The 25,399-nt window shown below is 39.0% G+C and overlaps 1 protein-coding gene across 1 annotated transcript in view; it reads right to left on the minus strand.

The window, feature by feature from the left end:
• Nucleotides 1-25,399, minus strand: part of JAZF1 (JAZF zinc finger 1) — a 190,533-nt gene that overhangs the window by 22,984 nt on the left and 142,150 nt on the right. The window contains exon 3 of the mRNA XM_071429253.1: nt 6,551-6,747. Within this exon, the coding sequence (XP_071285354.1) occupies nt 6,551-6,747 (197 nt within the window). The remainder of the gene's footprint in view (nt 1-6,550; nt 6,748-25,399) is intronic.

Consider the following 25,399-nt stretch of genomic DNA (forward strand, 5'->3'; position numbering starts at 1 on the left):
TCAACCTAACATGGAGTTCAGAAATGCCACCTGCTGACAGCAGCCAAACAGATTCTGCTATAAATAGCAGTCCTGCAACAAATTCAGCTTAATTTAGCTACACATTAATAGCATATCCATCAACATATAAAAGCTTTGAGCACCTAACTCCTCCTCCTGTAAGTCTTCAATTAATTTGTGGGGGGAACACCCCTGTTATTTTACATTTCTGCTGTTCACTCTAAACTCACAAAGTAGTTCAGCTGAGCAGATCTATTTTTCTTGCTGAATTCTGTTTAGTGTGCAGTTCCAGCACTCTGTGCAACAGCTGTCTGTGCCATATGATTACTTCATTGTTGAAAGCCTGACATATGGAAACTCTACTGAAATGTTAGCTGCTTTGATACCTATGAAGAGGAATGAGCTTTTACATTACAACAATGCATTTTTTCAACAACTTAAAGTAAAAAAAATTAAACACACATTTAGAATCTAAACCATATTAGTTTCCAGCTTATGCCTGTTACTCTACTTCAATGCCCAATTCCAAAGGCTGGTTACTATTGTGGTTTTGGTTGCTATTACCAGCAAACAATGGGTGGTTTTCTTTCAGCTTTTGCATTCTTGGAAAAGAAAAGGGAACAGATTCAAGAGGAGGCCCGTGGGATTCCTTCATGAGTTATCCATGAAGGCAAATTTATACAGCAGAATTACAGGAATAGAATCTCGTATCATGGAGATAACAGTACATGAGATAACCAGGCTTATTGGGAAAAGTCCCTAACTGCCACACAGTGTTTCACTTCCCAAAATCAAAGCTTCCACAACAGACAGCTCCTTAGTGGATCAGAAGAAAGGTGGTTCCTTACAGACCAATTTCTGAGCCCCAGCTGCATTTGGTAGGTAGAGAAAGGAGCTCCTTTGTTGCAATATGCAGACTTTCCTCCCCTGTAAATTAGTCACCCATAGAGGGAACACAATGATGCTCTAAATTATTTCATCAGCAGCATGAACACTAGTTAACACAGAAGGAAGCTGTAATTTTTTGTTCACTGTTTTGCCAGTAGTAGCATTTGAATCCTGAAAAAAATCCATCTGAATCAGAGAAGATACTAATAGTATCTTCTAGTGAGTTTTTAGGATTTATTAATTTTATTGAGTAAAAATTTATATGTACCTTTTAAGAAAATATTCAGTCTTAGAAGATATTCCCTAATGATGTAAATGGGATAAGATTATCCTTAATTTAGTTACCTAAACCCAAATCAAACACAAATATATTTAAAATTACTGCAGACATCTAAGAATGCAATCACTCTAGATACAAAAAGTACTCTTAACTACACCAGGCTCTGAAAATAAGACACTAGGGGAAGACTGATTTTTTTTTCTTTTGATTGAAAATTAATTGAATTTCACTTTCTGTTAGAGTGACATATTATATTGTGTTTCACCACTGGTATGATTTATTAGACAAAAATTGGCCCATCTCACATAGTGTGTTCTGACTGAAATAGTGCAGCTTTAGGACTACTGACAAAGCTACAAAGCAATCATGATTTCAGTTTTAGTATATGCTCTATATATCTACAAAACCACTCCTTTATTATAAATTTGCCAAAGCATCATTCAGATAGTATCCTCAGATGGCAAATGCAGTAATTTCTACATCAACATTAATAATTTGATTGCCTCAGTAGTATTTTTTTTTCAAATCTCATAATATTACTTTGCTGAATTTTTAGGCATATTTCATTAAAATATCACTCTTTAGACATTAGACTTCTAAAGGTTAAGGCAAATCCTACAAAGCATTTTTTTTTCTCCAGATTAAAATGATTTATTACTTTCAAGTTTTACCAGAAAGGAAAAAAACTCCAAAATTGTAAAGTTAGGTATTTTCTGTGGGTAGAAAATGGAGTCACATTACTAGATACTGAGACTGGACTGGTGGAAATTTTAAGGAAGTCTGACATATTTATGAAAGGTAAAAGCTTTCAAATGCAATCAATCAAAAATGACTGAACAAATATGACTCCCCAGAAAGGCAATAATATCCCAATTAATAAGAGAAACCAATAGTTAGTCACCTACTCAAATGACAGCTGTAAATCAAAATGGGACTTGCCAATTCTCTCATGGGGTCAGCCTATGACCACCCATGAAAACTGCACTCTTTCATCTCCTTCCCAAGTGGAAGGGCTGAGAAATGGCCACAGCTTTTCCAGGCAACCACAGCATCCTCAACACTTCGTGCCAGGACTGGCTGCCATCCACTGCCCCAAATGATCAGGCAGTAAATAGGTCTATAAACCTATTAAAACTGCATAAATGTTATAACTTGTAATCTATATAAAATAAAAAATAACCAGGAAAGGATGTCTAGGAGCCAGCTTCTTCAGAGCAAAATGAAATGCTAAGTATGAGATTTTTTTTTTTTACTCCAGCTTTTCTTTTTCTATCTTTTTTTTTTTTTTGTGCAGAGGAAGGTGGGAGGGCACAAGATTTAGGGTTGAACTATTAAAAAGCCAGTTGGTGGTATTAAACTCTTGCTTCAGGATTTATAGGAAAGCAAAAAATTCACTCCTGGCTGAAATTTATTATTCCAGGCCTGGAATAGTTTTTTAAAAAGAAGGTCATAAAAATAAAGGAAAATAATAAACAAACACAAAAAACAGTGGTTTCAGATGATTTTTGGCATTTCTTCAATGCAGAAGTGGCTTTTTTTTTTTTTGAATGAGACTTATTATTATGAATTACTTTTCTAACTAAAATTGGGAACAGGTTATTTTACTAATTAATTCCCAATAATTTACTATCACTGGATCTCTTTTAAAGCTTTTCAGTATGAAGAGATATCACAGCTTTCAAAGGAATGTCAATGCTCTGACTTACACTCAAAAGCCAGGAAGTTAGGAGTGGAAATTTCATCTGTGAGCCACACAGATGTATGAAAACATTCAAAAAATTAACAACGTATGTTAAGGATGCAATGCCAGCCCCATTTTTATCCATAACTAGACTTCATTAGTTTTGTGGGTTTAAAATTGACATTTAAAAATAAAAACAACATAAGTTTTTGTGACTTAATTGACTGCTCCTTAAATAAAGAGATGTTTCAGTATTTGCAGACTGCTAACATCTTTCCAAAATAAGCTGTGTGCTGGTGCTACTTTGCTCTATTTCCCTATCACCCTAAGGAGCCTTTACTCCTGATGGAAGCCATTTCTTTTGCTAAACCCTGCCTGTGAACTCTAACAAGACCATTTAAGCCCTACTAAACAAAGTCTCCTGGGAGACACTATTGTTAAAATAAAAACTGGAGCAAATTTTTAAAGTGAACTTTCTGCAACCATTAGAGGATGCAGGTCTTAAGAAGAAGAGAAAACTTGTTATAAGAGAGGGAACAAAAAGCCAAATGTAAGCAGAGAGCATATAAGAGCCACCCTGAGGGAACAGAGGAGAGGTATAGAAAATTAACTACTGCATTTCTACTTCCCACCAAAAGCACATACGGCCCTTTTCAGGGGACTAACACACAGAAGCTGAAGACAAATACATGTCTAACTCATTACCTGAGAAGAGCCAAAAAGAGCACACTTCTTTGCTGAATATTTCTGCTTCTCTATGAATAATCTCCTTTACCAAGAAGCAGGAGGTGCTTTCATGTGCACATCCAGCATTTGCAACATCGACGTGGGTCAGTCTGGAGGCTGCTCAGCTCTGCCTGAGAACGAGGCCCCATGGTCTTTTGGCACAGGTTTTTACTGTAAAACTTAACAAACACTCTCGGCAGCCAAAACACCTTGAACTGCCTCTTATCATGTTTCACAAGCTGAGTGGGTTTGAGTCTGGTCACTACCTAGATGAGAGATCATTATATGAAATTGCACTCTGCTGAAAACTTCCAGCAGTAGCTTAAATCTGTCGGGAAGTGGCGAGACATCGCCGTGGGGACATGCACCAACAGGAGTGGGATCCAGGCAGCTCCTGGCTTCACCCAAGCCAAGACTAACAGCCCTGGGAAAGCCAAGATGAGCAGCTCCCCAAAAGAGAGGACAGTACGTGGAAAAGGGGACTCAAAAGATTAGTGTGGTTTTCGCTTTCTATGTTGAATGAGAATGATGAGAAGCCATATGTGACAGACACTCTCTCCTGAGGAACATGTGTTCCATGCCACCTCACCAGCCTGTAGGGCATGATTCCTCTCTGGCATCTGAAGTGGCACCACCTTGGGCAGTGACAGTAATGCCAGGCACACTGCTGAGCCCCCACAAACTATCCAACAACTGAGACAGGAGACAATAATAGGGAAACAGCCATCCTGAGACTTGCATGAATGAACTAGGTCAAAGCAATCACACTTTATTTTTGACAAAGCATAGGTCTAAAGGAGGATGAGGACAAGGATTATATTTGGATTATAACAAATACAGGGCATAAGGCAACCTAAGGGAAAATAGACTCTTGGTTTTCTCAATTACCACAACATACACGTTTACCTGCATTCAAAGACGAATTAACAAGAGTTTTCTCGGAGTACAAATCAAACAGGACTGCCTGGAAGGAATACAGCAATACTCTTCATTCTCACTGGATGCAGTGGAGGGTATGCCTGTAGGGCTTGAAAGCTGTGTAGGCACTGTGAGGCTGAAATGCAGGACAATTTACATACTGTAAATTGTTTCCCTGAAACAAAGCTTGCCTAACAACCCTTGGTTACACCACCTTGCTAATCAACTGCCCCATATACTTGCACTTGAGGGAAAAAGTTTTGCATTGGCCAATAAAAGACACGTGAGCTGCATATCTAAAGTTAGTCTGCAACCCCTACTGGGCTGCACCTCCAGGCACTCCACATACAGAAACTCAGCCATGGCATGACTCTGACCACCTCATCTACCGAAGTTAGAAAAAATCCTACACCAAGTAAACTCTGGGAAAAAAACTGTACTTATCAGAAAAAGCTCAATGCTTACTTTAGGTCCAGAAAAACTTTTAAGAAGAGATAAATGGAATTTCTGGGCTGAGGCTGCTGAAATGCAATGCAGTTAATAGTAAATTTTTAAAGAAGTCTTAAAGAAAGAATATGTGGTTTTTTGCTACCAGGATCAGCTGTAGCTTTGGAATAAGGGGTCCAAAAGGGAACTTGGAACAGAGGGTGCAGAAAGCGGAAGCTGGTAATATTTATAACCTGGCAGGCAGAACTTGCAGAAATGCAGCCATAACAAGCTGATTCTCTTAACTGCAGGTAAAACAACATTCTGACTAACTTTAAAAGTTTGGAAAATACACAAATAATGAAAGTATTTTGGTAGACAGATGCTGAGATTTTTTCTTTAGTATTTGATGGAACATGTTTCAAAGAGTACATCACTAGCCAATATTGCTGACAGATGTGCAAAGTTATACTACCTGATCACATCATGAATTAGCCTTCTTAGGAGGAGCTGTACAAAAAGTAAACAAAAGAAAGAAAAAACTCCTTGCCATCTTCTGTAGGATGCCAAGGAAATGAATCAGTTTGTTTCAAACAGGAGATAATTAAGAAAATCTAAAATTTACTGAATTATATTAGTACTTTATCATTTAGCTTTTCTTGATGTGCTTCCCTTTTTTATAACCAGGGACATACTGAACAATCACTTCATTTTACAACTTGCAGACAGAACATCTCAAGGACTGCTACAATTTTTCCATTTAATCATTAATACTAAGACATGAAATAGCCTATATAAAAAACATGTGGTGTAACAGTTTTTCAGGGCAGTGATGCTCAAGTGATTTCCTGCTAAGGAGAATATATTGAACCTGTTTATTACAGAATAGAATAGCCCTATCTTATGCATTTAGCTTTTTAGAAGAAAATCTTGGTATTTAGTCTGAAGTGTACCAGAATTATCTGACAAGATCTCTACCTAAAGTAAATCAGACTGACTTAGGCCAAGAGATCTGGTTCAGGATAGCAAGCAATTTTCAGCTACTCTAATCAGTGCAAAAAAAATCCCAGGATGTTTATACCCTGGAAAACCACTGGAATATTAGCTTTTGAAGGAAATATAGATCCCTTTTTTCCTTTATTTCTTTTCATGAACATAGTTTCCTAATGAAAGTCATTTCTACATGATGATAGCAGCAGAACATTCCTCCCTGACCACTTACTATGAATTCCAGTTTCCCCCCACCAAAAAAAAAGGGGGGAGGGGAATGGGGTAGGGGGGAAAATACTGACCACTTCTTTTAAATCTTTAACTGTACCATAGGCAGAGCTCTCCTACTGACACATAAGGGGTCTTTTGCACATTTGGCATTTCTGGTAAGGTTAGTTTCTTCACATAATTTCAGCTGCAACATTTAAAGTTAGCATCCTCTACTTTAGCAAAGAATTTGGAAACAAATGCCCCAACACACTTTAGGGACTGCAGCCCAAATGTAAAATAGCACAAAGCTTTTCTGTTTTATTTTTTGGGGCTCCTCTTACCCCAATGCTTCAGTATGTCTCCTGTTCTCCAAATGCCACAGAGCAAAACTGCTCCCTTTATTTGGGATGAATTAAAGAGTAGGTGCTTACCTGTAGGAGTACTACTGCGAAATGAAGAGGAGGGAGTGATTGGAGGGGTGACTGGAGGAGTAAGGCTTCCACTGCTGTGGCGAGGTGGAGTGGATACATTCCCACGGGACACTGTGCTTGACAAAGTCAAAGAGAGTTTTGGCTGAATCTTTTTCTTCAAGGACTCCTGCTCACGTCGAGCTGCATCAGTCATAAATCTAGAACAAGGAAAATCACAAGGATGAGAGCTTTGAACCACTGTCCACCAGCAAGCTTTAAGGTAAAGTATTTTTTGCCCTCAGCGACTCAATGGAGTTTCAAACTCAGCCATGACAAGTTCCTCTGCAACACACATTTACAGAATACAAACTTCTCCATCAACAGCTTTATGTGTTCAACATCCGGGCCATTTCCTTCTGATTTCAATAAAACTTACATTAGATACTTGCATCACGTGCAAACACACAAGATTTTTAAACTCCAACCAGAGCTCAGCATTTCAAACAATACTGTGATGATTGTACTCAGTCCTTTACAGTAACTACATTCAATCATTCTGTGAAAAAGTAGCTGAGAAAAATGTTAGCAGCAAATGACCTTCAATCTGAAGGTCAAAGGGATAGAATTAATTACTTTGTGTAGATACATAATTTTCAATAGGACAATCACATTCTTTTACTAAGGGTTTTAGACAACTTTGCCTGGCATAAAATATGTCTAATTAAATTGTAATTCCTCAAACTGGAGTTCCCAGTTCTTGAAAACCAGATGAGGTCTCTCTGTAGAGCTCTGTATAGGCTGCTGAAGGCCTAATGCAACTCAAGGTTCATCTCTGTGGGATGCTGAGAGGGAATCCCACAAGCATGATGTAAGGTGTGCACCACACACAGTCCTGTAATTCCAGCAATGCAACTTTCTGCATGGGATATCCCATCTGGAATAAAAAGTGCTTTTTTCACTTTCATTCTGATTCCTTTCAAAAAGGAACAACTGAACTGAAAAAGACCACTTTTTCAGTAAGTATACACAAGGAGTTACACCAGAAGACCTGATGCTGCTTTATGCTGACATTCAAAGCATCCCTTTGTATTAACTCTCACTTGAAAAGTCTGGGCTCCCCCCACAACAGGATATCTGCAAGTCAGACTTCATGACTTACCATTCAAGAGACATTTTAATCCTCTGTCTTTCCCCTCCACTACATATGGGTATAAATGAATAATTATGGATATCTTGAAGGATTCCTAAGACAGGCTAAAGTAAATCACCGTGTCAGTACAGCCCTTTGTCCTTGAGGCTGAAATACAAACTAGCCCTGCCAGTGAATAAAAACAATATGCAGTCACACATGATACAGAATAAAAAGTTAGGTTACACCCAGGCATTTGTTTGACCATAGTCTCAAACCACTATGGCATAAAATTTTAGGTACCATTAGAGCAATAAAGATGTATCCTGTCTGTCCATGCCATGAAGCCATTAATGAGTGGATCTTTGCCATGATAAGTAGCATCAACACACAAGTATTAATAAGCAGGTATGTGATATGACAGCTTATCTTCTTTGAACTGAGACAACAATACATCATGTCAAGCCCAGATGTGGCATTTTTATGAAGCTAATATTTAAAATGCAGATATTCATAGTAATAATTGAGTGCTAAATTTCTCTTCTTCAACCAAGGGTGCAGATGATAGTGACAAAACAGTCCTCAAATGGAAGTCTAAATTTCATTCAAGAAAATATAAGTAAAAGGATCTTAATAAAGTGGTCATTCAGTACACATTTGCTTTCCTGTAACTAGGAAATGTCTAATTCACTATTTTTGCAATTTGTACTATGATGTATGCTTGCTTCTGGATGGGAAGCCTTATTCCTTAAGAAAATGTTATGGTAACATTATAAATCCTTGAAAACTTGGAAGATAACTTCAACTGTGAGATATTAAAAGCAGCAGCATGAAAGTTGCTCTTTAGTAAACTCAGCCACAAATAACAATGTTAAAATAATATTGAGTTATAACCACTCTGGTTGAAGTCCATAAAAATCAGGAAAATGTGAAGTTATAACTGAAACTTCTCCCTGTCCTCTTAACTCATTCCCATTTGGGCTAAGCATGTAAAGTATATTCCAAAATGTCATTTGTTGCCTACACTGTGAACCTGCGAGAAATGGAAGGCAGAGTCTGTTGAGAAGTTCAATTTCCAACATCTCATGTATGGAATTAACCCTTCCAGATCCAAATAGTCCCATACTTATTTGCTGAAGCACTGGTAGTGCTGTGGGTTTAAAAATGAAACTTGTCTAAATGGATTAAAAGGAAACTTTTTTCAGTATTTTAACTGAAATGCAGTATTATACATGTGGCTTACCATGGCAGTGTTCTTCAAAGCTTAAAATATAAGCATTGTTATGATGGCTATAGAATGACATTTCCAACTAAGTCTTTAATTTTCATGTTGGAAGTCCATTATGGTTGCAACATCAAGTGTTCACGAATGAAACATGTTGGAATTAGGGTTGAACACTGGTCTCTAAGTGACATGCCTGCATACAATTTTCCCTGCCTCATTTAAATGCTCAAGATGTCTGGGAAACAGGAAATGAACTGTAACTAAAAAAGGCTGCTGTAAGGCCATTAGCTTAAATCCCATCTTTTTGATAGTCTGTCTCACTATCTTCAGACCCATCTCTTTGCTGAGCAAAGCTACCTCTGCTATTTTCAAATTATTACCTACATAACCCTCCCCCTCTAGTTCCACCACTGTGCACATTTCAGTCACCTTTTCTGTTGCACGTGATTTTGTTTACACCTCATAATCCTCTCTCCCTCAAACCAATACATCACATAGGTGCAGTGAAACAAGGAGGATCATTCAGCTCCCAGCCATTCATTGACCCTCTTTTGAAAGGCATGGGGTTTGTGTGCCTTCTTGCCAACAGTTCATAACAGCAGGCAGGAGCAAACTCTTTCTAAAGAAATCTCTTCTACACCCATTTTTTCTTTCCTCATCCTTTCAACCTTCCTAATTATTCAAGTCCCTGCTCCAAAAAATGTAGGTGCAGTGATTTCTGAATCAAGTGCTTGCAGCAATTTTAATAAACATGAGCAAAATATAGTTTTCCCCCCTCTTCTCATTCCCTGGAATGGTTCAAGTATTTTTATTGAAACTTTCCCAAGAAATTCAGCCTGAAGGAGACACCCAGCATGGAAAATTTCAGCCCAAATGTTGGCAACATAAGCAACTGAAACAGTCTTATAATGGAAAGTGTTGCACAACCTTTCATACAGGTGGCAATATAATACAAACAGTGTTACCTCTTGTTACCAACACAAAAAGCCACAAAAAGCAGAGGCTATGCTCAAATTAAAAAAAAAAAAAGCATTTTCCAAACAAACCTTTTCCAGTATTTCTAAGACTTGTCACCCCCAAAAGCTTTGGAGTCAAGAATGACCAGAACACAGTCTTAGAGGTTTCCTTACGCTGTTAGCGTGCACTGCCTCATGGTCGTGTGTGACTCACGTGATGATGTCAGAGTTAGTTTATCATAAAATCTATGCTACACACAATGCTAAAGCAGTTACAGAGCTCTGGACTCATACATCCAGACTGAGGGTAAGGGTTTTAAAAATGAGCAGCAGGTAAACTGAAAAGTAAAATAAAGAACCCAGGTTGCTCTTCAGAATGCATATCCCTAATAGTTCTCATCAGAGTATGAAGTACCCTTTCCTCTTCTTCCTCACTGCTAAATCTTGCTGATGCAGGAAGTCAGCTGCTTGGGCCAGCCCTGTTTCCATGTCCACAGATATTCACACTGACAGTGAAGAAGGTGCACCACAGCTACCTGGTTGGATTTGAATATGAATTTGCTACATTCCTGGTCTCTCAAACATACACCAACAGAAGACGGGTCACAGTCACGAGTCTCCTGTTCTCCAGTTACCATGTGCACAGGGAAGAGAAGGGAGGGGGATTATTCTGGGTTTGCATAACAAGCAGATTACACCACACAGAGACTGAAGCCCAGGATTGCTCCTCAACACTGTCCAGCCGCACACAAGCTTAAAAAAAAATGTACAGCATTACCTGACAGTAACAAATATACCCTGTCCTGTGCCATACCACTGCCAACTAGTACTAGCCCACAACAGGGAAAGACAGCAGAACAGAATTAGTTCTGACCTTTTCTCATTACCAGATAATTATGGAAAAACTTTAATAGTAGATTCAAGTCATATTCATGTTTGCCTAATTTGGCTAACCTGCCCTGGGAAAGCCTGTCACTTTTACCAGAATGTGAGAACATGGTGAGCTTCCATCACTTGTATTTCAGCAGACTGCTCCTTAGCCTGACACTTGCTCAACTTCAAGATTGACTGGGAAGAGGAGAAAAAAAAAAAGCCTGGTGCTCTATTACAGATTTATGCTGCCTTGTGGTGGTATTATATTTAGATAAAAAGTGGTCAGATTTACTTGACAGATGGGGCACACACTAGCTTGCTATCTACTAAATTACACACATGCATGAAAGTCACACATTAATTCTCTTGTTATTCTTTACACCCACCAGACCAAGGTCCTTGCTGTATCTATTTTCTCCCCTCAATCTTTTACCACTTTTGCCTCAAGATGTTTATGCTATTCTTTGTCCGTGCTGTACCAAGAGAGTTAAGGAGGTGAGGGTGATTATTTTAGCTTTCAGTCTTCCTCATCACATTAGCAGTGTTTAGGAAAAAAAATGGAAAGTACTTCTTGTTGTATGGTATTTTAAAACCTCAGGAGATCTCTACTTTAAAGAGGGATTAGGAGAATCCACTTCTCAAGGGATGACCCCATTTCAGTAAGACAGGACTCTGTGGACTCCCCAAGTCAGAAGCTGTCCTCCCTACATTATCTTTTTTTTTAATCTTTTCTTGTAAAGGCAGCAATATGGTTTGACTTAACCAATGTCAGAAAGAAGAGACAATTGTCAAGTTAAACTTCTCTTGGGTTAAGGAAAGATCTGGTGAAATCTAAATAGTGGGAATTCAGCAGTACTTGTTCACAGACAAGTTCATAGACTTGGGTTGTCTTGTGTCCTGGAAAGGATGAAAGGCTTTTCTCAGTTGAACCTGAACAACACTGAGCCAAAGCAAAGAATTACATCCCCAGTAATGTCTTGCCACACTATTTGTGTGATCATGAGTAAAGAAATATATGAGCAAGTTTTAGACCATCCAAATAATTAACTTAAATAATTTGAAGAACACCCTTGAACACTTTTACATAGCATTCTTTGTAGTGTGGGGAAACAGAAGTATTCTGCAGCTCTTTATAGACCTTCTGCTTCACAGAAGCTAGCAACAAACTTTTTCTTCAGTTTAGTTTCCATTATAGTTTTAGAAAAACCCTAAAAGAAATATCATTGTGAAAAACCCCCATTAAAACCATGCATAATCCCCCACATGCCTTCATGCTATTTAGATTACAGACTATTTGCATAGTGCTAAAGTACATGATTCATACAAAATCCCCTTTGGATGGTCTTGCTTTTTTTCTAATTTCATAAAAAACATGACAAGTGGGGAAGAAACACCCCCAGATAATAATCCCTTCCCCTTCCCAACTATTCTCTCAAACCTGTATTGGATTTCACAACAGGCACTAACCAGATCAAACAGATCACTAAAGGGCATTTCTAAGTTTCTGGAAAGAACTCTTCCAGCTCAGTACTTATGGCAGAAACACCTCACATCTGCGTAGGACTTCAGCGTGCTCATTCACTGAGATCAGCTTTTAAAGGGAATTCTGTGTTCATTCTCAGTGCCAGTTGTATTCAGACTCATCTATTGAAAACTTTTCCTATGTCCTAAATATGGAGTATTTATGACAAACTGATGAGTATCTTAGACAGACAGGACAGAATCAGATTTCTTTTTATTACTAGCCTTGGGGATAATTCATTGCTAGTACAATTCTTTCATTTCCATCATTCAACCAGTTCTCTCAAGATGTAAAACTGTTACTGCCATGAAATCAGCTATAGAGTAATACATATTTTTCTGAATATTTGCATCTTAAGCCAATGTAGTAGAGATTATTAGGCTGGATGTGTACCTTAAAAAATTTAAATTGCATTTCTGCCTCTTTGCTGAAAGATTCACAGACAACATTCAATCACACTCATTGCTGTCAGTAGATTCAAGGCTGCAACCTTAGAAAACCTGCTAAATATGAGCAAGAGTTCAGTGGGTTTACTTTAGTTGTCTGCTCTTCACACATTCTTAAAAGATACAATAAGACACAATAAAATATTCACCAAGGAGGTATTCTGTGCTTCTAGCATGGAAAATGGATTCAGAAGATTGAGTAATTTCATATCTAAATGTGTAAATGGAGATGATGGGCAGTGATATGCCAAATAATCTATTACCACTCAAACAGAATAAAAATAAACTATCCCAAATCATATAATTGCCTAAAGCATGTGTTTTCTCACTGTTAATCAATATAAGGCAGTGTTAAAAGCAATGGAAAGAAATTTAGTATCTCTCTTGATTTTGAGAAGAGACAAAAACATCAGTGGGAATTACACTTCATACTTCATTTAACAGAAATACCAAACACTGAACACAAGCCCTAGCTTTCCATTTTATAATAATTAAGCAGACATAAATAATGTGACATGAAAAGCAACTTCTTCATTTGAAGTATTTTTTAAAGCATTTAAACCAAAATATGTCAAATATTGAATGCTTATGATATTAAATATATGGATTTAAACATTTTCTGTTTGGAAAGGAACTATTTTTCATCTTTTTTTAAATTCTGTTTTATTTTTCTTCTCTTCTATTCTGCTTACACTTATTTTTCTTATTTTCCTTCTTTTCAAGAAGCACCAAAATAATATTTAATTTAAAATTAAAACCAACCAAACATGAATCAGTATTGTATATTCAGCCCATCACAAAAATAGATGTTTACTTAAAATTCAAGTGTAGGAATTTTTTTGGGGGGGTTTTATTTTTTAGATTACATGGTACTTTTGCCTTTTCTTTCTTCAATTTAGGTAATACAGCAAATGAAAAAATGAGGGCTGCATTTTATTTTATATTCTTTCTAAATTGTCAGAAAAAATGCACACTGGATAAATAACATTTGAACACTACCATAATCAGGGAAGATGCAGTCTTACTTTAGACATTTCATTCATAATAAAAATTCATTACTTATTCCTCAACTGATGATAGGGACTCAAGGATAAGCCCACGCTGTCTTTCTGATGTTCTTAAAATAAAAAAATGACATTTCAGTGTTTAAAAGGAAAAAAAATAGAGCTCACCAAATTCAAGAGAGCAACAGTAATTTCCAAAACATTAGAAACATACTGCTAGTTCTCTTCCTTTCCCCTCCCACACCCTCCCTGGTTTTTCCCACCCCATCTTGAAGTAAATGAGTGAATTTCAGAAAGGAGCTACAACTTAGCTGCACCTTCACAATTCTGTAATTTCCACGGACTGAGAGGCAATAGTTGAGCAAAAGAGATACTTGAGGGAGGTAATTAGCAGGAAGGCAGCAACCCCTTCATATAGTTTGGTGTGATATTTTCACCTCTTCCACAAATGCAGGGAGTTCAAAAAGTCATGATAACCCCCACATCCGATGGAAACGCTGATTATGCTCTGTTCTGCCTCAACATCAACGTATTGCTTATCAAACTCATCCCAGAGTTTTGCCACTGGTGAAACGGAGCATTTGGATGGTGTAAAACACTTGCAGAATTTCTTGCATTTGGGGCAGATTTTGAAGATGCTGCAGCAAAGCCCTGCCTGTGGTGTAATGTAGCGTTTCCTATTTCGGAAGTCTCCTCCCTGCACTCACTAAGTGGCTTATTGGGACATACATCAGCCTTGCCTTTGCTTGCAGCCACTAACGAACCAACCAGCCCTCTCCTGCTGCTAACAACAGATATTTTATGCATTATTGCCTAATTAATCGTTGAATATAACATCATGAATTCTTACATTTCAGTTCATACCCTTGTTAATATACAGGAATAATGTAATGTCACACAGCCATAAAATGTTACAGAGACCGAAATGAGAATCCTAGCAGGCATAAATAATGTGACATGAAAAGCAACTTCTTCATTTAAAGTATTTTTTAAACCGCATAATTTTAAAAATGCACCCTGACAGTTTTAAAATTTGCATCATAGAAACAAAACCCACAAAATTGTATTTCTTAGTATGACAAAAAGCAATCTCAGAGGAAAGAATACTGATAGCATCTTTTCACCAACACTCTAATTTAACCTATCGGTTATTAAATTTAAATATTTTAAATATTGTTATTTCACAGTTTATGACTTACCAGACTACTCTAAGCTTTCACATGAATGAAATGCAAAATTCTTGAAAGCAGAGTAAAAATTTAACTTTTACTTTAGAGAAAGTGCAGGGATAATACATTGTGTGTGTCTTCTTATTTGTAGAAATTATAAACTTAAATAAATTACTGATGTCTGGAGAAAATGGAATTAAGCTGCCCATAGAATAAAAAAATAAAGGATCTGTATGTCCTAAATTTGACTTGAATCTCAAAATAGTTCTTATGTGGGACTAATTAGCTTACAAGCCCTCCTCTGGCTCTCTGCACAGGCTCCAGTACTGTCAGATTGCCTAGTTCCAATAGCATGTTTTATATTCAGATGTGCTTAACCCAAAATATCGTATTTTTTTCCATTACTGGTCCACCCTCTTTCCTTCTTGAAATGCATACTGTAACTATTTATGTAAAAACAATTTCTTTCAGTGAGCCCTACAGAGAAGTAGATCTGTGCACGCATGACACACGCTTTTACTGTCAGACTCAGTTTCATTTTATTGATGCCTCAAGGACTTTTAGCTTTAAGAAGCAGGGAGCTGAAATGTCAGCTATTTTATTCTTATAATGTTCCATTTATGTCCAGCTATTCTTGTGTCATTCCATGCTAAGTTCTCCTGAGAATTCAAGTCAACACCCAAAGACAGATTCATCATGCAAGAATTTAAAAATAGATATTATCACAAAGCATTGCTTATTAACTCTAAGGATGTCTAATATCAATCTGCATAAATAAAACTATCACTATCTTCAGTATTTTACACACTATTAATCAAACACATTAACCAACAGATTTTTCAGTCTTTCTGAAATGTATCACATACACAATGTCTGCACTGGCTCCTCCAGGCAGTAAGCAATCCAGAATGCCCATTCAACATAAATACAGCAAAAAGAAACTGATAATAAGATGCATATAGGAAATTAATCTCTAAAATATATGGGTGCAATTTTTTTCTTTCAAAAACAGAGACACCAAAGTCACAATGCATTCACAGTTTGATTTTTAAAAAGACTAAATCCATTTGTGAAAACACTGATACAGAACATGATTCTCCAGCTGAGAAAGAGCATTCAGCTCAAAGACGTTCTCCCAGGCTTAAAATGTAAGCGCAGATTTAGATGGAGAAACATTTTTTGAAACTGATTTATAAATCTGTATTCAGAGGACTGGGTGGGGTAAAGCTTATAATGGAAAATTGCAGCAATCTTAACATTAGGAATGTGAAATGTCTGGTCTTAATAAACCAAGTTTTCAGGCATCATGAGTTGTTTGAAAGGACGATAGCAACTTACAAACAATTCAGCCCTACTAAAATGGTCAATTGAACATTCCCAATTCTTCAGACTCTGCTGCAACAAGTCACACGTCTATAAAATAGCCAACACGAAAGATTCCTCCTTGAAGGTAACAAAGTTCAGGTGAAGATAGACAAGGAAAAGTGGAGAAGGAAGAAGATAACCATCACATGTGTGTTTGCTCTTTCACACAGACAGAATAACGAACTCTCATTTTGGTAATTACGTGCTATTTTGAAAAATTGTACTTTTCTACATTTAGGCTGATTTGACTGACAAAGTTAACAGTTCATTATGTAATCATCACTGTTTTAGCAGTTTGGGGAGGGAGAAGTACCTAAGAACTAAGAATAGCTCCTGAGGTGCTGTTATTCAGCTGTGAGCAGAATATAAAAGCAGAACACTGATTTGCATTTTGAAATTTTGTCCCTCTTAGACTTGCAGTGTGCTATTGCACAGACCCAGGCACGTATGGGAGTGCAGCAAATCCCCCAGTTTTGTTCAGTCTGACAGGAAACCATTCCCTTGCATCCCTCACTGGCAGCCACCCTCCCACCTCCAGCTCCAGTGATCTGATAAAACCAGCAAAACCCTGCTAGGATGCAGAAGAAAAGGACTGACATCTGAATAACTAATAATGCAGCGCTTCTCAGGCAGACAGCAGGGAAGTTCCTTCAGCCCTGTTTGATCTGCTTCGCTGGCGTTATTGCAGAAAGCCGGTTTTTCATTAGGTAAGGAAAAAAAAACAACCCCAAAGTTGTGATGCAGCCTAAGTAAGGTTAAAAATGCACCCTAACACAATGAATGAAGAGAAAATAGATGGTGTAATACAGAAAGGCCCAAGACTTGCAAGTGGAAAAAAGTATAAATTACTATTTTAATTAATTTCCTAATGTAAAACACAGCTGTAGTAATGTTAGCAAATATCACCTGCCTGTTTTAAGTTTGTTAAATTAAATCATGCTCTGTAATTGGGTCTTAACATACAAAAGTATGTTTTATTTACTTTTTATTACAATATCAGTATTTTAACTTTCAGTTTGCTTGTGCAAAAGCTTTATAAATTACTTGAATCACTTAAATCTGAATACTATAATCTGCAGTTACAATGTACCAGTTTGAGTTTCAACAATTAAATGCCTTTTTTGTGGACTCCCGCTGCTATGTGAACTAGCTGTAGGCTATTAAAATAATGAGTCCGGACTGAGTCATCTGATCTCAGCCTTGGTGCAAAGCCTGAGGAAAAGGACTTAGCCCACAATTCCTAGTCTGTTTACCAGACTAAGACCAGACTGTTGGAAGCGTTACCCCAGCACTCCCTTCCCCCCGCCCGCCCCGGCACTCGGCCGGGGGAAACGCGGTGTCACAGAGCCCTCTGCAGGCAGCGCCCGCCGCCCGCACCACCCCGCATCCCTCATCCCATCCCACTCATCACTGTCCATCCCCTCATCCTGCATCCCTCATCCCATCCCACTGCTCCGCATCACTGTCCATCCCCTCATCCTGCATCCCTCATCCCATCCCACTGCCCCCTGCATCACTGTCCATCCCCTCATCCTGCATCCCTCATCCCATCCCGCTGCCCCCTGCATCACTGTCCATCCCCTCATCCTGCATCCCTCATCCCATCCTGCTGCCCCCTGCATCACTGTCCATCCCCTCATCCTGCATCCCTCATCCCATCCTGCTGCCCCCTGCATCACTGTCCATCCCCTCATCCTGCATCCCTCATCCCATCCCACTGCTCCGCATCACTGTCCATCCCCTCACCCCGCATCCCTCATCCCATCCCACTGCTCCGCATCACTGTCCATCCCCCTCATCCTGCATCCCTCATCCCATCCTGCTGCCCCCTGCATCACTGTCCATCCCCTCACCCTGCATCCCTCATCCCATCCCACTGCCCTGCATCACTGTCCATCCCCATCACCTCACATCCCTCATCCCATGCCGCTGCCCCCTGCATCACTGTCCATCCCCATCACCTCACATCCCTCATCCCATGCTGCTGCCCCCTGCATCACTGTCCATCCCCTCACCCTGCATCCCTCATCCCATCCCACTGCCCTGCATCACTGTCCATCCCCATCACCCTGCATCCCTCATCCCATCCCACTGCCCTACATCACTGTCCATCCCCTCACCCTGCATCCCTCATCCCATGCCGCTGCCCCCTGCATCACTGCCCATCGCCATCACCTCACATCCCTCATCCCATCCGGCTGCCCCCTGCATCACTGTCCATCCCCCTCACCCCATCCTGCTGCCCTGCACCACTGTCCATCCCATCAGAGCTACCTGTCCCACCTGACCACCCCAAAACAAGTCACCCACATCCTTACCCCTTTATGAAGAGTGGCTTCTAGAAAGGCTCAGAAAGGTAGGTCAAGGTAAGGTGGGGAAGTACTCATCACAGGATGGGAGAAAACCTGTGCCAACAGCATCTGTGAGTTTGGGGTACCCTGATGAACTAATTCTTTCAAAGTGTGGGTTTATGATGTCAGATGACACAAGGGAAGGGAACTCAGTGAACTACATAGGTCTCCTCAGCTTGCATGCCACAAAAATACCACAGATCTGGCCACATCAAGGATGCTTCAGATTACAATTTGGTTTCATGAAACCCCATAAATATGGAATTCTCTGCCAGTGAGAGTAATGAGGAACAAAACCTAAAGCCTTGCCCTACTTCAGAGTACCAGAATCATAGAATGGATGAGGTTGGAAGAGATCATCTGGTCCAATCTCCCTGCTTAAGCAGGGTCATCCTACAGCACACAGCACAGGATGGTGTCCAGACAGTTCTTGGATATCTCCAGTGAGGGAGACTCTGCAACCTGGCAACCTCCCTGGCCAATCTGTTCCAGTGCTCATCATTCATACAGTAAATAAGTTTTTCCTCATATTCAGGTGGCATTTCCTGTACATCAGTTTCTGCCCATTGCCTCTTGTCCTAAACCCTCCACACCTTCAGAGAAACACCACAAGCAGCACCTAGCACAAAGGGAACAGGAAAACCACCTGTACTCTCACACCTTCCACAGGAACCCAAAAGCACCAACATTCACTTTTATTTTCAACAACACAAAATTTTCCTACAATGTTGGTGTGTAAAGTACAGAAACACACAGCATGTGCACATGGTGCTGTCTAAAGCAATATCTATCTCAGGCTCAACTCCAGCTAGTGCCCAGGGACTGCTGTAATCTGCTCTAGCTTTAAGTTGGTTTGTGTGCCAAACCATGTAATTTATCTACCTCCTTGATATTTCTGCAGTTTTGATCCTGTATGAACAGGTAAAGGGAAAATAATTAAATTGAGAACTTTCTCTAATGAATCTCCACAGCTTTTTTAGTAATTTACCATCATCATTTCCACTTACCACTCTGGAAAAGATCTGACCTCTGCCTTTTTACACTTTTGCTCTTTATACTCCAATCACTTTTATACACATTACCAATCCACAGCACCATTTCTGCCTTGTTCTCCAACAGCTTTGTTACACCCAAGAGAAGGCATATTCTCTGCATTACCAATGTCATTCCACCACTCCTTTTGACTGTGGCTCCTTCTGATCTCAGCCCTCTCTGTTTCATACCTCTCCAGCTTAGGTCTTCTGCCCTGATTAGGAGTCCATGTCCTGAATTTAAGCAGCACTGTATTACTGCTTGTACATGTGTCCATCTATATCTATATACACACACACACAGAGATTCATGGATACACATCTATCTATCACATGCATACATGTGAATTAAATGCATGTTTGTATATTAAATATATTAATATGTGTATTCATTTTCATTTTAACTGCCAAGTGAAAGCAGTTCTTTTGAGGGCCAAAATAATTAAATAATGAAGTTTAAAAAAATGTGTGGCCAAGATAGTATGACTTTTGGGGAGCTGCTACTCAGGCAGCACATACCTAACAGGATTCAGCACATACAATAGAATTAGCAATTTGTGCAATTCCTGATGGTTCTCTAAGGTAAGCCCTGATGAAAAATCTGTTTTGAGAAGATGACCACAGCACTTACCCAGACAGAAAACGTTCCAACACATCCTGTAATTTTCAATTTTTGAAACACTGTTTAAACTCTAGACAAGTTTGCAAATACACCTTGAGAACATCTTAAAAGCTCAAAACCCAGAAAGTAAGAAAAGAGAAATGTAACTATTAATTAAGATTTAAAATAACCATAATCAAGTGTGGTAGTGTCTGACATGAATTTTGAATTTCTGAGGTTGTCAATAATGAGGCACAATGCCACGCATGCAAAACATTGACCTGCATCCCTTTCTGCTTCTGAAAACATTGCCAAACAGAGGGAACGTGGCAGATAAATTTTAGCAACAGCCTCAAAACACCACTACCACTATCTCCATTCTTCAGTCAGTGCCTAAGCCACTATGCCACAGTATCTTGCAACACATACCCAAATGTCAGTTTTATTTCAACAACCTGCAAAAACTTAGTCTAAGAAAATGCTTTAAATGCAAATTTCTGCTCATCCTATGTAGATCCTAAACCACACCAACAACCTCAGTGCAAATATTAGCCACATTTAATAGCTGGTCTGACCAACTACAGGACTGGAAACCTCCATCCCTCTCAGCACAGTGGTTCCCACGAGTGTATGTTCAGCGGTTCCATGATGGTCTACAAAATTACATTAAACAGCAGCTCATTAGAAGCCAGAGGGTAAAATCTGCTGCATTATGGACTAGGAAAATACTGAGTGTTGACTCTGGTCTGCAAAGCGGCCATGCTGGAGAACCACTGTCTGGGCTGAAAGGCACATGGCCAAGGTTTTTTCCCATTTCTGCCCCAAGCATCAGACATGAACCTGTATGAGGGCATTTCTCAGCCATTCGTCTCACGTAAAACCCTGACTTGGGCCAAGCAGCCCTTGGCAAGGGGCAGTTCTCTCACATCAGCAACACCATGTAGAAAGAGAGAGCTAAAAGGCAGACAGTTAAATAACTTTCTCTTGCTTGCTGGTCACAAAAACTTCACAAACTTTCCTTTACATATTAACATAATAACCTCTTTGGAGATGACTTAAACAAATCTTTGGCATATTGATTTCCAGAATTAATTTTGCTCACAGGGGCTAAAAAGCTATTAAAACCTTCCCACTCTCATTTCTGCTCTGTCCACCTTCCAAGTGGCATATTCCTACCACATAAACTACCCACCAAATACTGAGACTAAAGAGATACATGTCCTTTTCTATTTTCCCCACAACCTACATCAAGCACCAGAGGAGTAATTTTAAAATCTACAGACCTGGAAAACAACCTATGGACTGATGTTAATATAAGTCAATAATGGCTACCCTTAACACTTTTCATCCATCAGTCAACATCTGTGATAAAATGCTTAAAGACTTTTAGTATAATTCACTGACACAAAACACTTTACTTCAAATCTTTAAACAAGACTTTTAAATCTTCAAATAACTTAATCCTCAAGAATGTTTCAAAAGCTGTTTCTAAGGCCAGCTGCTTAAAATAATTTTTTCCTTCATTTCGCTATTTATCAATCAAACAAATTCTAAAGCCTGTTTTATCAATAGGATCAAGGTAGACCTCAGACCACAGTTCAGAAAGGATTTCCAAAACCTATTTTATAGAGAAATCATGAAATACAATGAAAATAAATATTACACAATTTTTCCTGGAGCTGACTTCCTAGAAACCCTGAAAGACAGTTCTAACCAGTCTTTCACAATGGAGGGGACAAATAAACTTCTTGAAGGAAGAAGAATTCTTGTTTTAACACCTGCAAAGGCAAAAGTTGTCTGATGATCTGCCTCCCCTTAATCATTATTTTTTTTCTTCAATGCTAGAGTCCTTTTCCTATCCAAATTAATTTTATGAAATATTTTTTCATTTACAGAAGCCAACTTTTACTTGAACTGTCAATTCTTTATAATAAACTCTCAGCAGGACTAAACAATATAGGAACAGTGCTTTGCAACAAATTTTACTCAATAACTTCTAAGGCTACTAGGATTTTTTGGATGCTCAGATAAGCTTGCCCCTTGCTGCAGACTGCTTTCTCTTGAAGGGAAGAATTCTCAAATAGCCATTGTATAGCATTTTCCTATGTGAATTGCATGTAAACTCTCACATATAATCAAGTGAAATACTTAAAACTCCTCTCCACCCTCTGAGTAACTCATCTCTATTGTGCTGCATTAATTGAGAGGAAAGAGCAAGCAAATCCTATATGGAGGGTCCATACCTTTTTTTAAATGGGAGGCTCATAAAGGCCTAAATATTAAAAGGAAAAAGTTGCATTTAATAAAAATATTAATTTTAATTAGAAGTATGAAAATGAGAGTAATAAAAGTTATTAACTTAAATGCAAAAAAAAATTACAGTAATTTTGGTATTTGTCTGAAAGCTCTATTTCTCCCTTAAAAACAAACAGATCCAGTCTCTTTTCAAAAGTTGTTGAGTACTTATTGCAAAGCCACCAAACAATTGACTCTAGCAACCCTAACTAAGATTTTCAGATTTATCAGAAATTAGGATGGATATTGCTGAACATACTCCTGAGCTGAAGCACTCTTAACCCTAGCGGTGTCAAAAGACTAAATAGATGCAATATTTTTATTTGCTTTTGCTGCAAACTATTGTAAAGCTCAAAAAATTTTTAAAAAACCTAAAAATGAAAAAACAAACCACCACTGAGAAATGTGTATTTGCAGTAAAAAAAACTGTGACATTTAGCCCCAAAAGTTAACCCTCCCTCAATCCCCAAGTTAACATCTTCCTTCCCCTCAGGTAATAAACTTCAGAATGATACAGCCTTGATCTGTTTTCAGGGGTGACAGAGCAGCCACTTGCTGGAGCTGCTCAGCACCATTTTTATCCTCATCTCCCACTGCCACTGGAGTAATTGAAAACACTTGCACGAGGTGCTCGGCAACTTGCAAAATCAAACACCAACGTCAGCGAGCTCCAGCTGCTCGAAGCCTGCAATGCAGTGAAATGAATCCATCAGGGTCACCCTGGCTCTTGAGTGGGAGCCAAGGGGAGTGGAATGAGATGGGAGTGCTGCCACAAAAGGGCTCCATACTGAGGGTGTTCTCATTCTTGTCAGCAGCAACTCCAGACAGCCCATGGCAATCTGACGGGACAAGAAGCTGCAAAGATGGATCAGAATGTGCAGACTGGGCAGGATGGAGAAGTTAGGAGGAGTTAAGGTCCTTAAGGACAAAGTCCCATGGTAACAGATAGGAGGGTTAGTTAAAACTCAGCTACTACAAGGAAAACTCAGTGTTAAGAAATAGATAAAATGACATTCTGATTCCAAGGAGCTAGCCCCTTATACCTGTCCCTCAATTATCAGGATTAGTAAGGCATTGCCTAAAGCTCTTGTTAAAAACTACAGCACCCATGAGCTAAGTAAGAAAACTCTCTAGATTATGATCCCTCAACTCTCCCAGTACCTCCCCAGATGGAGGGGAGCATCTCTGACCCGAAACTGCACAACAGAAGAACATTTTGGTACACTGTGTGCCTCAGTGTACCAGAGTACCAAGGGAATGGCAGCTGCCTAAGGCTGGCACGGCATGTGAGGCTGCACGGCCAGCCCATCTCCAGACTGCTCCCCCAGACTCACAGGCTATTGCTGCAAATTCTTATGCACCAGAGTGTATCTTAACAACACCAATGCCTTCCTCATTTAGAACATGGGAGAGGACAGGTGATAAGGATTAAGAGAAAATAAAGTTTGAGTATTTTCAGCACAGCAAGGAAAGCCACACCACAGTCTCACGATTTAATGGCAGAAACATGAACATGGAAAGAATAAAATTTGAAGCTAACTCTGTGAGAAAAGAACCAACCCCCCTGAACACTAACCCTCCTGTCCCCCAACCCACACAACTCATCTAAGAGTGGAGGAGGGAAGCTACTCACAGTAATATTGGCAGTGATGAGCAGGAAAGAGCTAATGGAAGAAACAGAACACTTCAATCAGCCATGACATCAGGCTATCAAAAACAATCTGGCTGTTATCACATTAAAAATCCATTCAAGTAAGCAAATAAAAAATAAAGATCAGAACAGAAAGCTCAAGACTCAGTTTACCAATGGATTAATGACTATCATGCTAATGATAGTTCCCAGCTAATGCTGGGAACACTCTAGAAAAACAATCTATGCAAGCTAAAACATTATTATCCATAATAATTGGTTCACTACTGAGAATGCTGCCTCTCTGCCAAAATCTAGTGCTAAACCAGATAGACATGCTCTGTTCATTTTCTTTCCAAGAGTTAATGCAGTGGTTAACTTGTCTTCTTAAGCCTTTGGCTATCACAGCAAATTAGAAATTAGAAAATAACTCTTCATAATTTTTACCCATTAAAAAAGGAGTCTTCTCCAGAGCACACAAACACCACGACAGCCACAAAAGCTCTTAACTTTTCAAAGAGGAAATTAATGATCATTCACTGTGGATTATAAACATACATAAAGGCCCTTAAATTGAAATAAACAGAGGGATAACATTATCTAATGGATGGGAATTGGAAACATTCTGGCTTCAAATTAAAAAACCCCAACACCTAGTTGACAATAAGGAAGATTTGCCAAGCGAAATTAAGTATTTCATTTGGCTTCAAACCAATATTGGATGTTTTTCTATAATAAACTCATTGCATCAAATCACAAGTTACAGAGTTCTCACTTGTGAGAGTTCTAACTCTATATTCACTTTTGCTACAAAAGTGTACAATTAATTCCTCTGCAGATGTGGGTGAGGGCACTTGCTTGCCTGTGCTATGTCTAGGTAACCATAATGATCCATTCTCTACTAGCAAGAACTTTGTAAACCTTGATACAGATGTAATTTATCAGGGGCCTGTTCACAGCTTAAATTTTGATTATCTCTCATCAACCATTTGAGAGGGCTGATACTCCACGAGATGAGCAGGAAAGAACCTCTGCATGTTTGGGAAGAACTGCCTTCCCAAATTAGCTACTGAGATCAAGTTAATCTCCACCAAGTCATCTCCATGCAATACACAAAAACCTCCTCATCCACCTCTCCAGCCCACTGTACTTCACTCACCTAATCTTGCTGGTTTCCTCCACTGATATTGCCCTTGATGTAGGGAGAAGGGATTAATTTGGCTAGTCTGAACTATCTCCTTGAGAAGCACCTCTCTCCTCCACTGATTAAAGA

The sequence above is a fragment of the Agelaius tricolor genome, unplaced genomic scaffold (genome assembly GCF_023055355.1).
Source record: "Agelaius tricolor isolate 1412-34295 unplaced genomic scaffold, bAgeTri1.0.p SCAF_6, whole genome shotgun sequence".
Lineage (NCBI taxonomy): Eukaryota > Metazoa > Chordata > Aves > Passeriformes > Icteridae > Agelaius > Agelaius tricolor.